This window comes from Mirounga angustirostris, unplaced genomic scaffold (assembly GCF_029215605.1).
Source record: "Mirounga angustirostris isolate CCGP_5_RB_7025 unplaced genomic scaffold, mMirAng1.0.hap1 SCAF_2, whole genome shotgun sequence".
In the NCBI taxonomy this organism is placed as follows: Eukaryota; Metazoa; Chordata; class Mammalia; order Carnivora; family Phocidae; genus Mirounga; species Mirounga angustirostris.
Genome location: NW_026991710.1, coordinates 166,125,889 through 166,139,262, shown reverse-complemented (window position 1 = coordinate 166,139,262; position 13,374 = coordinate 166,125,889). Strand labels below are relative to the sequence as shown.

General features: G+C 33.6%; 1 protein-coding gene across 1 annotated transcript in view; it reads right to left on the bottom strand.

Annotated features, from left to right (window-relative positions):
* LOC123847767 (disintegrin and metalloproteinase domain-containing protein 18) overlaps nt 1-13,374 on the bottom strand; it is a 159,957-nt gene that overhangs the window by 9,833 nt on the left and 136,750 nt on the right. Inside the window, exon 18 of the mRNA XM_064584044.1 lies at nt 2,179-2,297. Within this exon, the coding sequence (XP_064440114.1) occupies nt 2,179-2,297 (119 nt within the window). The remainder of the gene's footprint in view (nt 1-2,178; nt 2,298-13,374) is intronic.

Here is a 13,374-nt window from a genome sequence, read left to right as displayed (position 1 = left end):
TTACGTGTGCATTATCATTACAAAAACATTGTAAATACCTTAATGTAAAAACATATTGCTGAAAAGTGTTAAGCATCATCTGAGCTTTCAGCGAGTCATAATATTTTTGCAGGTGGAGAGTTTTGCCTCACAGTTGATGGCTGCTGACTGATCAGGGTGGTGGTTGCTGAAGGCTAGGATGGCTGTGGCATTTTGTTAAAATAAGACAACAGTGAAATTTGTTGCATTGATTGACTCTTCCTTTCATGAATGATTTCTTTGTAACATGTGATGCTGTTTGATAGCATTTTTACCTATAGTATACCTCCTTTAAAAATTGAAACCCTGCTTTATGAACCAAGTTTATGTAATATTCTAAATCCTTTGCTGTCATTTCAACAATCTTTGCAGTACCTTCACCAGGAGTAGATTCTATCTCAAGAAACCATTTTCTTTGCTCATCCATAAGAAGCAACTCCTCATCTGTTAGTTTTATGATGAGATTGCAGTGATTCAGTCACATCTTCAGGTACCACTTCTAATCTAATTTTCTTACCACGTCTGCAATTACTTCCTCCACCAGTCTTGAATCACTCAAAGTCATCCATAAGGGTTGGAATCAACTTGTTCCAAACTCCTGTTAATGTTGATATTTTGGCCTCTCCCCATGAATCACAAATGCTCTTAATTGCATTTAAAATGGTGAATCCTTTCCAGAAAATTTTCAATTTCCTTTGCCCAGATCTATCAGAGGAATCACTTTCTATGGCTGCCATAGACTTATGAAATGCATTTCCTAAGTAATAGGCCTTGAAAGTTAAAATTACTCCTTCATCTATGGGCTTTAGAATTAATGTTTTGTTAGCAGGCATAAAAACAACATTAATTTTATTGTACATCTCCACCAGAGCTCTTAGGGGACCAGATGCATTGTCAATGAGCAATGTTATTTTGAAAAACATCTATTTTTCTCAGCAGCAGGCTTTAACAGTGTGTTTAAAATATTCAGTAAACCATGTTGTAAACGGATGTGCTGTCACCCAACTTTTCTGTTCCATTTATAGAGGACATACATGCAGAGTAGATTTAGCATAATTCTTAAGGTTTTTGGATTTTAAGAATGGTAAATGAGCATTGACTTCAACTCAGTCACCAACTGCATAAGCCCCTAACAGCAGAGACTCAGACTGCCCTTTGAAGTTTGAAGCCAGGCATTGACTTTTCCTCTCTAGCTATGAGATTAATAGACGGCATTTTCTTTCAATAGAAGACTGTTTTGTCTACACTGAAAATAGATTGTTTAGTATAGTCACATTTATTAGTTATCTTAGCTAGATCTTCTGGCTAACTTGCTGCAGTTTCTACATCAGCACTTGCTGCTTCACTTTGCACTTTTATATTATGGAGATGGCTTCTTTCCTTAAACATCATGAACCAACCTCTGCTACTTTCAAACTTTTCTTCTTCAGTTTCCTCACCTCTCTTGGCATTTGTAGAATTGAGAATTAGGACCTTGTTCTGGATTGAGCTTTGGCTTAAAGGAATATTCTGGCTGGTTTGATCTTCTATCCAGACTACTAAACTTTTTCCATATCAGCAGTAAGGCTATTTTGCTTTTTTATTATTTGTATGTTTATGGATTAGCACTTTTAATTTTCTTCAAAAATTTGCATGCTTAACTTGGCTAACTGGTGCTAGAGGCCTAGCTTTGGTCTATCTTGGCTTTCAATATGTCTTCTTTACTAAGCTTAATCATCTGGGGCTTTTGATTTAAATTCAAAGACATGTGATTTTTCCTTCCCCTTGTGCACTTAGAGGCCATTGTAGGGTTATTAACTGGCCTAATTTAAGTATTGTTGTGTATCAGGGAATATGGAGGCACAAGAAGAGAGAAGAGGGACAGTTTATTGGTGGAGCAGTCAAAGCACATATAATATTTATTCATTAAGTTCACATCTTATTTCTTGCTTTGACACTTATTAAAACCTGAGGACGGTCTTCTAACTTATTTCACTAAGTTGATGAAAAGTAAGTATCTGAGAAAATCTCATTACAAATATTGTGTAACACTAATTAATTAAAGCCACTATTCAAGGTAACTTTTAATTACTCAGGTGATCATGAAAGATTTGACTCAGCATTATAGTTCTTTAAGTATTTCATAAAAGAACATCTATCTTTTAAAATTTTAATTTCTACTCACCAGATTTCTGAACATTTCCATCATCAATACTTCCCCCTGGTGAACCAATCTGGAATTCACAATATGGAGGCCTATAGCCAGGAAAGCAATGACAATTACCCAAATTATTACATATCTGAAACAAACAAAAAAAGCCATATAATTACTATAAATTGTGTTAGTTTTTATATCTTATGTATATCTTCAAAAGAATAAAATCACTATTTTTCTAAGTTTATTAATACTGTATGGGAAATATTAGAAAAAACAGTGAAAATTTTGACAACATAATGGTTAATGACAAAATCACTACTTATATGATAGTATATTTATGACCCCTATATATTGACTGTTTTTGATAAGTACTTTGCCTTTCCCAATCATTTTTAATAAATAGGATTCAATAAATTATGAGTACAATAAATAAGAGTACAACATTGGGTGAATTTAGAATTTCTAAAAATATCTCATTTAGTTATTTTTTAAACATTTGCTACCACTACTTCTGCATTTTCTATACCTATAATTTAATTTCTATACAAAATATTGTAATAAAATTACCATCAATTGACTTGGCCTCTTTAATTTCTTAACTTAATCCCCTTTTCAAAATTTTACTTTAGTGACCAGTCATTTGTATTTCATTTTTAAGTGAACACATTTTCCAAAATAAAATAAAATAGTTGCAAAAAATATTAAAAATGAACAATAAAATAAAACTTTATAATAAACTTGCAATTCTAGAGGTTTACATCTATGGAGTTTACATGTTATTGTGCTTTTACATTTAATAGTTTAGTATTAATTTTCATTTTAAAGTAAAACAAGTAAATAAAATTTTGTAAAATTCAAACAATTAAAATGCATAAAGCTAAGAGTTCTCACCCACTAATTAAGTTCCACTCTCCACCAGTAAAATGTTTCCTTGTTTCCTTCCTACTACTATGTCACTGTCTATTTCTCCCTTCAGTTTTGTTAACATTTCTTTTATATATTTAGATGTTTGGAATTCAGGTGCATGTCTATTACAATTTTTATATTCTCTTGATGAATTGATTCTTTTATCATTATATAGTGACCTTCTTGTCTTTTTTGACAATTTTTGCTAAAGTATGTTTTCTCTGATATAAGTATAGCCACACTACTGTCTTTTAGTTACCATTTGCATGGGAAATCTCTTTCCATTCCTCCACATTAAGCCTATGTGTGTCCTTAAAAGTAAAGTAAATCATTGTAGGCAGCATATCATTTCATGTTTGTATTTTAATAAAAATTCAATTAATTTATATTTAAAGTAATTATGGGTTAGTAAGGATTTACTATTACCTTCGTTTTTCCTGTTTTCTGGTGGCTTCTTTGTTCTGTTTTTCCTCTCTTGCTGTTCTCCTTTGTGATTTGATTTTTTTAAAAAATACTTTTATGCTTTGATTACTTTCTCCTTCTCTTTAGTGAGTCCACTACAGGTTTTTTACTTGGGCTATCATGAGGCTTATATAAAATATTTTGTAGATAGAACAGTCTATTTTAAGCTGATAACAACCCAACTTTGACCTTATACAAATATTCTACACTTTAATTTCTCCTTCCCCCACATTTTGTGTAATTGATGCCAAAATTTCCATCATTTTATATGGTGTATTCATTAACACATTTTTCTATCTAGTTAATTTTAATATTTTTCTTTTAAAGAATTGTTATTTATTTATTTGTTTCTTCATTTTTGAGAGGGAGAGAGAGAGAGCATGAGCAGGTAGGAGGGGCAGAGAGAGAGGAAGAAGCAGGATTGTAAGAACATGACCCGAGCCAAAGGCAGACACTAAACCAACTGAGCCACCCAGATGCCCTAATTTTAAAACTTGTGTCTCTTAACTTTTATAAAAGAGTTTAAAGTGATTTACATGTTAACAATGCAATATTAGAGTATTATGAATTTGAATATATTTTAATTTTTACAGTAGCTTTTATGCTTTTACATGTTTTCATGTTGTTAGTTTCTATTTTTAAACTTGAAGAGCTCCCTTTTGCATTTCAGAAGAGAGGATATATGAAGAAATAATTACTGAAAACTTCCCAAATTCAATGAATAACATGAATTCAAACATCTGAAAGCTCACAAACTTCAAGTAAGATGAACTTAAAATGGCTCACACTGGTGCATATTATAATCAAACTTTAAAAGCCGAAAGCAGAGAGAGAATTTAGAAAGCAGCAAGGGAAGTAACTTGTCACATACAAGAGATCCTAAGTAAGATTATAAGCAGCTTTCTCATGAGAAACTTTGGAAACCATCATTTGTTGCTTTTTCTCTAGTTTTTTAAGGTGTAGAGTTAGTTGGAGAATTTAGGATTTTTCTAATTTTTGAGTGAGTCTTGGATGGCTATGTATTTCACCCTTAGGACTGCCTTTGCAGTATCCCATACGTTTTGGACTGATATGTTTTCATGCTCAGAGTTTTCCATGTTTTGTTTAAGGTCTTCTTTGATTTCCTGGTTGACCCAAACATTCTTGAGCAGAGTGGTCTTTAGCTTCCAAGTGTTCGAATTTCTGTCAAATTTTTTCTTGTGATTGAGTTCCAGTTTTAAGGCATTATGGTCTGAGAATATGCAGGGAATAATCTCAACCTTTTGGTGTCAGTTGAGTCCTGATTTGTGACCCAGTATGTGGTCTATTCTGGAGAAAGTTCCATGTGCGCTCAAGAAGAATGAGTATTCTGTTGCTTTAGAATGGAATGTTCTGTATATATCTATGAGGTCCATCTGGTCCAGTGTATCATTCAAAGCTCTTGTTCTCTCTAATCTTAATTATTTCTCTTCTAAAGAAAATCAACAGAGAACAAGAGCTTTCTTTAGAAGAGAAATAATTAAGATTAGAGCAGAGATCAATGAATTAGAAACCAGAAACATGGTAGATCAGATCAACAAAACTAGAAGCTGGTTCTTGGAAAGAATTAATAAGATCAATAAACCACTGGCCAGACTTATCCAAAAGAAAAGAAAAAGGACCCAAATTAATAAAATTATGAATGAAAAGGGAGAGATCACAACTAACACCAAGGAAATAGAAACAATTATTAGAAATTATTATCAACACCTATATGCCAATAAACTGAGCAATCTGGATGAAATGGAGGCCTTCCTGGAAACATATAAACTCCCAAGACTGAAGCAGGAAGAAACTGACAACCTGAATAGGCCAATAACCAGTAACATGATTGAAGCAGTGATCAAAAATCTTCCAAAAAACAAGAGTCCAGGGCCTGATGGATTCCCTGGGGAATTCTACCAAGCATTCAAAGAAGAAATAATACCTATTCTCCTGAAGCTGTTTCAAAAAATAGAAACAGAAGGAATGCTTCCAGACTCATTCTATGAGGCCAGCATTACCTTAATCCATAAACCAGGCAAAGACCCCGTCAAAAAGGAAAAATTCAGACCAATATCCCTGATGAATATGGATTCTAAAATCCTCAACAAAATCCTAGCTAACAGGATCCAGCAATACATTAAAAGGATCATCCATCACGACCAAGTGGGATTTATCCCCGGGATGCAAGGGTGGTTCAACATTCGCAAATCAATCAATGTGATAGAACACATTAATAAGAGGAGAGAGAAAAACCATATGGTCCTCTCAATTGATGCAGAAAAAGCATTTGACAAAATGCATCATCCTTCCCTCATTAAAACTCTTCAGAGTATAGGGATAGAGGGAACATTCCTCAAGTTCATAAAATCCATCTATGACAAACCCACAGCAAATATCATCCTCAATGGGGAAAAGCTGAGAGCCCTTCCCTTAAGATGGGGAACACGTCAAGGATGCCCACTCTCAGCACTATTGTTCAACATAGTACTAGAAGTCTTAGGAACAGCAATTAGACAACAAAAAGAAATACAATTATTCAAATTGGCAAAGAAGAAATCAAACTATCTCTCTTCGCAAATGACATGATACTTTATGTGGAAAACCCAAAAGATTCAACCCCCAAATTACTAGAACTCATACAGCAATTCAGTAATGTGGCAGGATACAAAATCAATGCACAGAAATCAGTTGCTTTCTTGTACACTAGCAATGCAACTGTAGAAAGAGAAATTAGAGAAATGATTCCATTTACAATAGCACCAAAAACCATAAGATACCTCGGAATAAACCTAACCAAAGAGGTAAAGGATCTATACTCTAGGAGCTACAGAACACTCATGAAAGAAATTGAAGAAGACACAAAGAGATGGAAAAACATTCCATGCTCAATGGATTGGAAAAATAAACATTATTAAAATGTCTATGCTACCCAGAACAATCTATACCTTCAATGCCATCCCGATCAAAATTCCAATGACATTTTTCAAAGTGCTGGAACAAACAATCCTAAAATTTGTATGGAATCAGAAAAGACCCCAAATCACCAAGGAAATGTTGAAAAAGAAAAACAAAGCTGGGGACATCACGTTGCCAGATTTCAAGCTATATTACAAAGATGTGATCACCAAGACAGCATGGTACTGGCACAAAAACAGACATATAGACCAATGGAACAGAATAGAGAACCCAGATATGGACCCTCAACTCTATGGTCAAATAATCTTTGACAAAGCAGGAAAAAACATGCAATGGAAAAAAGTCTCTTCAATAAATGGTGCTGGGAAAATTGGACAGCCACATGCAGAAGAATGAAACTCGACCATTCTCTAACACCATACACAAAGATAAACTCAAAATAGATGAAAGACCTCAATGTGAGACAGGAATCCATTAAAATCCTAGAGGAGAACATAGGCAGTAAGCTCTTTGACATCGGCCGCAGCAACTTCTTTCAAGATACATCTCCAAAGGCTATTGAAACAAAAGCAAAAATGAACTTTTGGGACTTCATCAAGATAAAAAGCTTCTGCACAGCAAAGGAAACAGTCAACAAAGCAAAGAGGCAACCCACAGAATGGGAGAAGATATTTGCAAATGACACTACAGAAAAAGGGCTGGTATCCAAGATCTATAAAGAACTTCTCAAACTCAACACCCAAAAAACAAATAATCAAGTCAAAAAATGGGCAGAAGACATGAACAGACACTTCTCCAAAGAAGACATACAAATGGCTAACAGACATATGAAAAAATGTTCATCATCATTAGCCATCAGGGAAATTCAAATCAAAACCACATTCAGATACCACCTTAAACCAGTTAGAATGGCAAAAATGGACAGGGCAAGAAACAAATGTTGGAGAAGTTGTGGAGAAAGGGGAACCCTCTTACCCTGTTGGTGGGAATGCAAGTTTGTACTGCTACTTTGGAAAATAGTGTGGAAGTGTCTCAAAAAATTAAAAATAGAGGTACCCTATGACCCAGCAATTGCACTCCTGGGTATTTACCCCAAAGACACAGATGTAGTGAAAATAAGGGCCATATGCACCCCAATGTTCATAGCAGCAGTGTCCACAATAACCAAACTGGAAAAAGCTGAGATGTCCTCCAACAGATGAATGGATAAAGAAGATGTGGTCCATATATACAATGAAATATTACTCAGCCATCAGAAAGGATGAATACCAACTTTTACATCAACTTGGATGGGACTGGAGGAGATTATGGTAGGTGAAAGAAGTCAAGAAGAGAAAGTCAATTATCATATGGTTTCACTTATTTGTGGAACATAAGGAATAGCATGGAGGACATTAGGAGAAGGAAGGGAAAAATTAAGGTTGGGAAATTGGAGGGAGAGATGAACCATGAGAGACTATGGACTCTGAGAAACAAACTGAGGGTTTTAGAGGGGAGGGGGGTGGGGGATGGGTTAGCCCTGTGATGGGTATTAAAGAGGGCATGTACTGCATGGAGCACTGGGTGTTATACGAAAACAATGAATCATGGATCACTACATCAAAAACTAATGATGTATTGTATGGTGACTAACATAACATAATAAAATAAAAAAAAAAAAAAAAAGAAACTTTGGAAACCAGCAGGGGGATGGCTGATATATTCAAAGTGCTACTAGAAAAAAAGAAAAAAAAAAGAAGAAAGAAAGAAGAAGAAAGAAAGAAAGAAAGAAAGAAAGAAAGAAAGAAAGAAAGAAAGAGAGAAAGAACAAACAGAAACCACCTGTCAAACAAGAATCCTATATTTGGCAAAATGTTCTTTAAATGTAAGGGAGAAATTAAATAATTCCCAAATAAGGAAGAATTAGGGAATTCATTATTACTATAGAAGCCCTGCAAGAAATGGTCAATGGAGTCTGGCAAGGTGATTTGAAAGGGCAGTATATTATAATTATAAAGTTATAATTATATAATATTATATATAATTATATATATATTATATATATATAATATTATATAATTATAAAGTATATTATAATTATAAAGTTATATGAAAAAATAAACATCTCAATAAAGGTAAATACATGTGTATTTTTCAAAGCTAAAATTATTGTAACAATTATAACTCTAATTTTTATTTTCTACTGGCTAAGAAACTAATAGATTAAAAAAACAATTATTAGTCTAAAAGCTAGTATTATTGTAACCTTTCTAACTCCACTTTTTTTTCTTTCTTTGCAGCATTACTTTTTTTGAATTTTATTATGTTATGTTAATCACCATATATTACATCATTAGTTTTTGATGTAGTGTTCTATGATTCATTGTTTGCACATAATGTTTTTATGTAACTTAAGAGGGTAATATCTGATGTTAACTTGCAAGGACCATACCTCTGTATAATCTTCTTCTAGCAAGCAGGGAATTTTGTTCCTTGATAGAAATAAATGGGTCATTTCTGTATGGTTACAAGCCATACTAAAAGACAAAAATCACAATTTGAAGAAATAGAACAAGGTGAAGGTCAGATAGATAGGGTAGATATGTTCGAATTATCAGACTAGAGGTCTAAAAGAACCATGGTTAGTGTACTAGGGGAAAGTAGACGACAGTAGAGCTAGAAACTTTAAAAAAAATATTTAAAATGCCAGAAAGCAAAAGCACTATAGAAGAAATGAATTCTTTTGATGGGCTCATGTGTATACAACCAAAGAAATAATCAGTGAACTTGAGGACATGTCATTAGAAAATTCCAAAACTGAAATCTAAAGAGCAAAAAATAATAAAAAAGACATAACAGAATATCCAAGAAGTGTAGGACAACTAAAAGAGATATAACATGCATGTCATGGGAATACCAGAAGGAGAAAAAAGAAAGGACAGAAAAATATTTGAAGCAGAATTTCCCAACATTAATGATAGACACCAAACCTCAAATCGAGGAACTTCAGAGAATACCAAGCAAAGTAAATATTTCAAAAATCTATGTAGAAATAACATATTCAAACTGTGGAAAATAAAAAATGAAGAGAAAATCTTGAAAAAACTAGAAAAAAAACCCCAAAACCTTATCTATAGAAGAGCAAGGAAGAGAATTACATTGGACTTCTCTTTAGAAATCATGAAAGCAAGAGGAAAATGGAATGAAATATTTAAAATGTTGAAGCAAAAACAAATACCCACCTTGAATGTGTATCCATTAAAATTATTATTCAAAAGAGAAGGAGAAATTAAACTATCTCAAACAATCTTTCAGAAACCTTTTCACAAGTGTACCTGCTTTGCAAGAAATGCTTCAGAAAGGACTGATATAGATTAGAAACTAAAAAAAAAAAAAAAAAAGTAAAAGAGAATGAATAAAAGAAAGTAAAATAAATTTTTTAATTTTTCTTATTCTTAATTGATTTAAGAAATAACTTGATTAATATAATGGCAACATTGTATTTGGTGATTAATATCTTATAGGTAAGAGAAATTAATTACAGAAATATAAGGCATGAGAGGGAAGTACTGGGAATACTCTGTTACAAAGTACTTATATCACCCATAAAAATTTCTAAGTATAGTTGATTTATTGAGAGAAAAGTAAAAATTGAATTCTATAAAATGCTAAATTCAAAACAGAAAAAAAAAACAGAAAAAGAATGGAAGACAAAATATAAATGGAAAACAAGGCCAACAAATAGAAAACTGTAACACAGAAGGTACATATTAATCTAATTACATCAATAATTACTTTAAAAACCAATAGTCAAAATACACCATTATTAAAAGAGATTTTCAGAGTGGATAAATAAATAAGAATGTTGTCTACCAAGAACCCACTTTAAATATAAAACCACAGCTAGACTAAAAGTGAGGGAATGGAGAAAGATTTACCATGGTAAAACTAATCAAAAGAAAGAAAATTTTCAGAGCTAAAGAGGGCTTTACATAATGAAAAAGAAGATATAACAATCCTTAATGTGTATGCAACTAAGAACAAGGTGTCAAGTTTGTGAGGCAAAACCTGATAGAACTGTAAGGAGTAAAAGACAAATTCACTATTTTAGTTGGAGACTTTAACACACCTCTATAACTGACAGATACTGCAGGCAGAAAATCAGTAAATATATAATTGACTGGACCAGTATTGAATTGACATTTAGAGAATACTCTACCTAAACAAGAAAATATGCATTATTCTTGAGCTCACAGAGACTATTCACCAAGATAAACCTCATGCTTGGCCATAAAACCCACCTTTACAAATTTAAAAAGATAGCTATCACACAAAGTATGTTTTCATACCAAGAAGGAATGATGGAATTAAACTAGAAATCAATAAGAGAAATATTGCTGGAAAACCCCAAAATATGTCGTGCCTAAGCAACACACTTCTAAATAATATATTAGTCAAAGAAGTGTCAAAAGAAATTAAAAAAAAAAAACTAAATCAAAATGTAAATAAAACTTATGAAAATTTGAGATGCAGGAAAACCAGTGCTTTGGAAATATATAGCATTTAGTGCATGCATTAGAAAAGATCTAAAATCAATAATCTATCCTGTGCTTTGGAAACTAGAAAAAGGAAGAGGAAATTAAATCTAATAAAGATTAGAGTAGAAATAATTTAAAACAAAAAATTAATAGAGTATATTAAAACCAAAAGCTCATTCATTTAAAAAAAATCAATAAAACTGATTAGTCTCTAACCAGGTAAATTCAAGAAAAAAGAAAAAAATCAAATTATTGATATCATAAATGAAAAAAAATACCACCATTATTGATCCATGAACATAGAAAAGATAATGTAGGGGGGAGGAGTTAAGATGGTGGAGAAATAGGGGACCCTAATTTTGTCTTGTCCCTGGAATTCAGCTAGTTATCATATCATTCTGAACACCAGCAAAATCAATTGAAATTTGAGAAAATAATTGCTGCAATTCTACAAATAGAAAAATGACCTTTTTGGAAGGTAGGAAGTGGGGAGATGTGAATCTGGGGCAATATACTGGAAGATAAACATCGGAGGAGAGGGAACTTGCTTAAGGAGGCTGCCAGAAAGTAGTATAAGCAGCAGAGCACAAAAAATGAAATCTTCACAAGTCTGCTACAGTTGTGGACAGCCCTGGCTTAAAGGTGCTCAGGTGGTGAAGTGGAGCAGAATCCCAGGTTGGACAGTGTGGTCTCAGCATCCCTGGGGTCACAAAAAGAATGGGAGTGCCTGAGTGTGGCAGAGTTCTGAAACATCAGAGAGGGGAAACCATCTGAAAACAGTAAGTCTAGGCACAGGCTTTCTACTTGGTGTTGCCATAAACCTCTTACTGCTGCAAGGTCCCATGACCACTCTCTGGGCAGGGTCCCAGCAAAAGGCAGAAGCCTGACAAGACCCCACTCCCTCCCCCAGGAGGAATAGCTAAGTCCACACCACAGGAGTCTGTAAAGTTTGGAGACTTGAAATGGGGTAGCATCCCTGTGACAAAAACGCTTGGTCACAGGCTGAGTGAACACAGAGTTCTGGTGGAAATCAGGGAGACAAGAGTGTTTGACTGCTTTTCTGTGAGGGCTCACTAAAGAGTGGGGAACATGAACTTTCAGCTCCAGGCCTAGAGATTGGGGCACCACCATTTTCATCCCCCCATTTGTTCTGAAAGACTTCAGGGAGCAAACCAGCACCACATGGTACAATCTGGAGCCACTTACACTGAGCCTGGGCCCTGACAATGGGGTGCAATTCCGCCAGGGTAAAGACACCTGAGAACCAGTCCAACAGGCCCCTCCTCCTGAGGACCAGCAGGAACAACCAGCTAACACCAATTTTACAGATCATATAGAACTGCAAAATATCAGCTCTTGGGGAAAAGAGTATATAGCATTCATGGTTTTGTCATGATTCTTTAGTCTTTCAGTTTTATTTTTTTCAGGTATTTTTTATTTTATCAATTCTATTTTTATTTCTTTCTTAATTTTTATTTTTATATATACTATTATATATTATGGTTTCCTTTTATTTTATTTTATTTTATTTTTGTATATATATATATATAAGTTTTTATTTCTTTCCTATTTTGGGATCTAGTTTCTTTTAACAGAACAAAATACACCCAAGATCTAGTTTGTTGTTTTGTTCTGTTTTACTTCTTGTTCATTTTTTCTTATTTTGTATTGTTTCTGTTTTCTTCAGGTTTGTTTTATTTGTATTTTTATGGTTTGTTGTTATTTTTGTCTTATCTCTTTTTCATCTAATCTTTTCTGAACAGGATGATGAGACATCCCAAAAGAATGAACAGGAGGCAGTACTCACTGCCAGGGATTTAACCAATATGGATATATGTAAGATGTCAGAACTAGAATTCAAAACACAATTATAAAGATACCAGCTAGGCTTGAAAAAAGCATAGAAGACAGTAGAGAATCCCTTACTATAGAAATAAAAGAAGTAAAATCTAATCAGACCAAAATTAAAAATGCTATTACTGAGATGCAGTCAACAATGGAGGCTCTAACTGCTAGAATAAACAAGACAGAAGAGAAAGTCAGTATATTGATGGCAAAATGATAGACAATAAGGGAACTGCAAACAGAGAGAAAAACAACTACTGGGTCATAAAGGGAGACTTCAAGAAATCAACAATACCATAACACAAAATAATATTTGAATAATAGGGGTCTCAGAAGAAGAAGAGAGAGACAGAAGGGCAGAAGGTTTATTTGAACAAATTATAGCTGAGAACTTCCCTATTATGGGGAAGGAAATGGGCATTCAAATCCAGGAGCCACAGAAAACCCCCCTTCAAAATCAATAAAAATAGGTCAACACCCTGACACATAATAGTGAAACTTGCAAATTTCAGAGATAAAGAGAAAATCCTGAAAGCAGCACAGGACAATAAGTCCTTAACCTACAAGGGT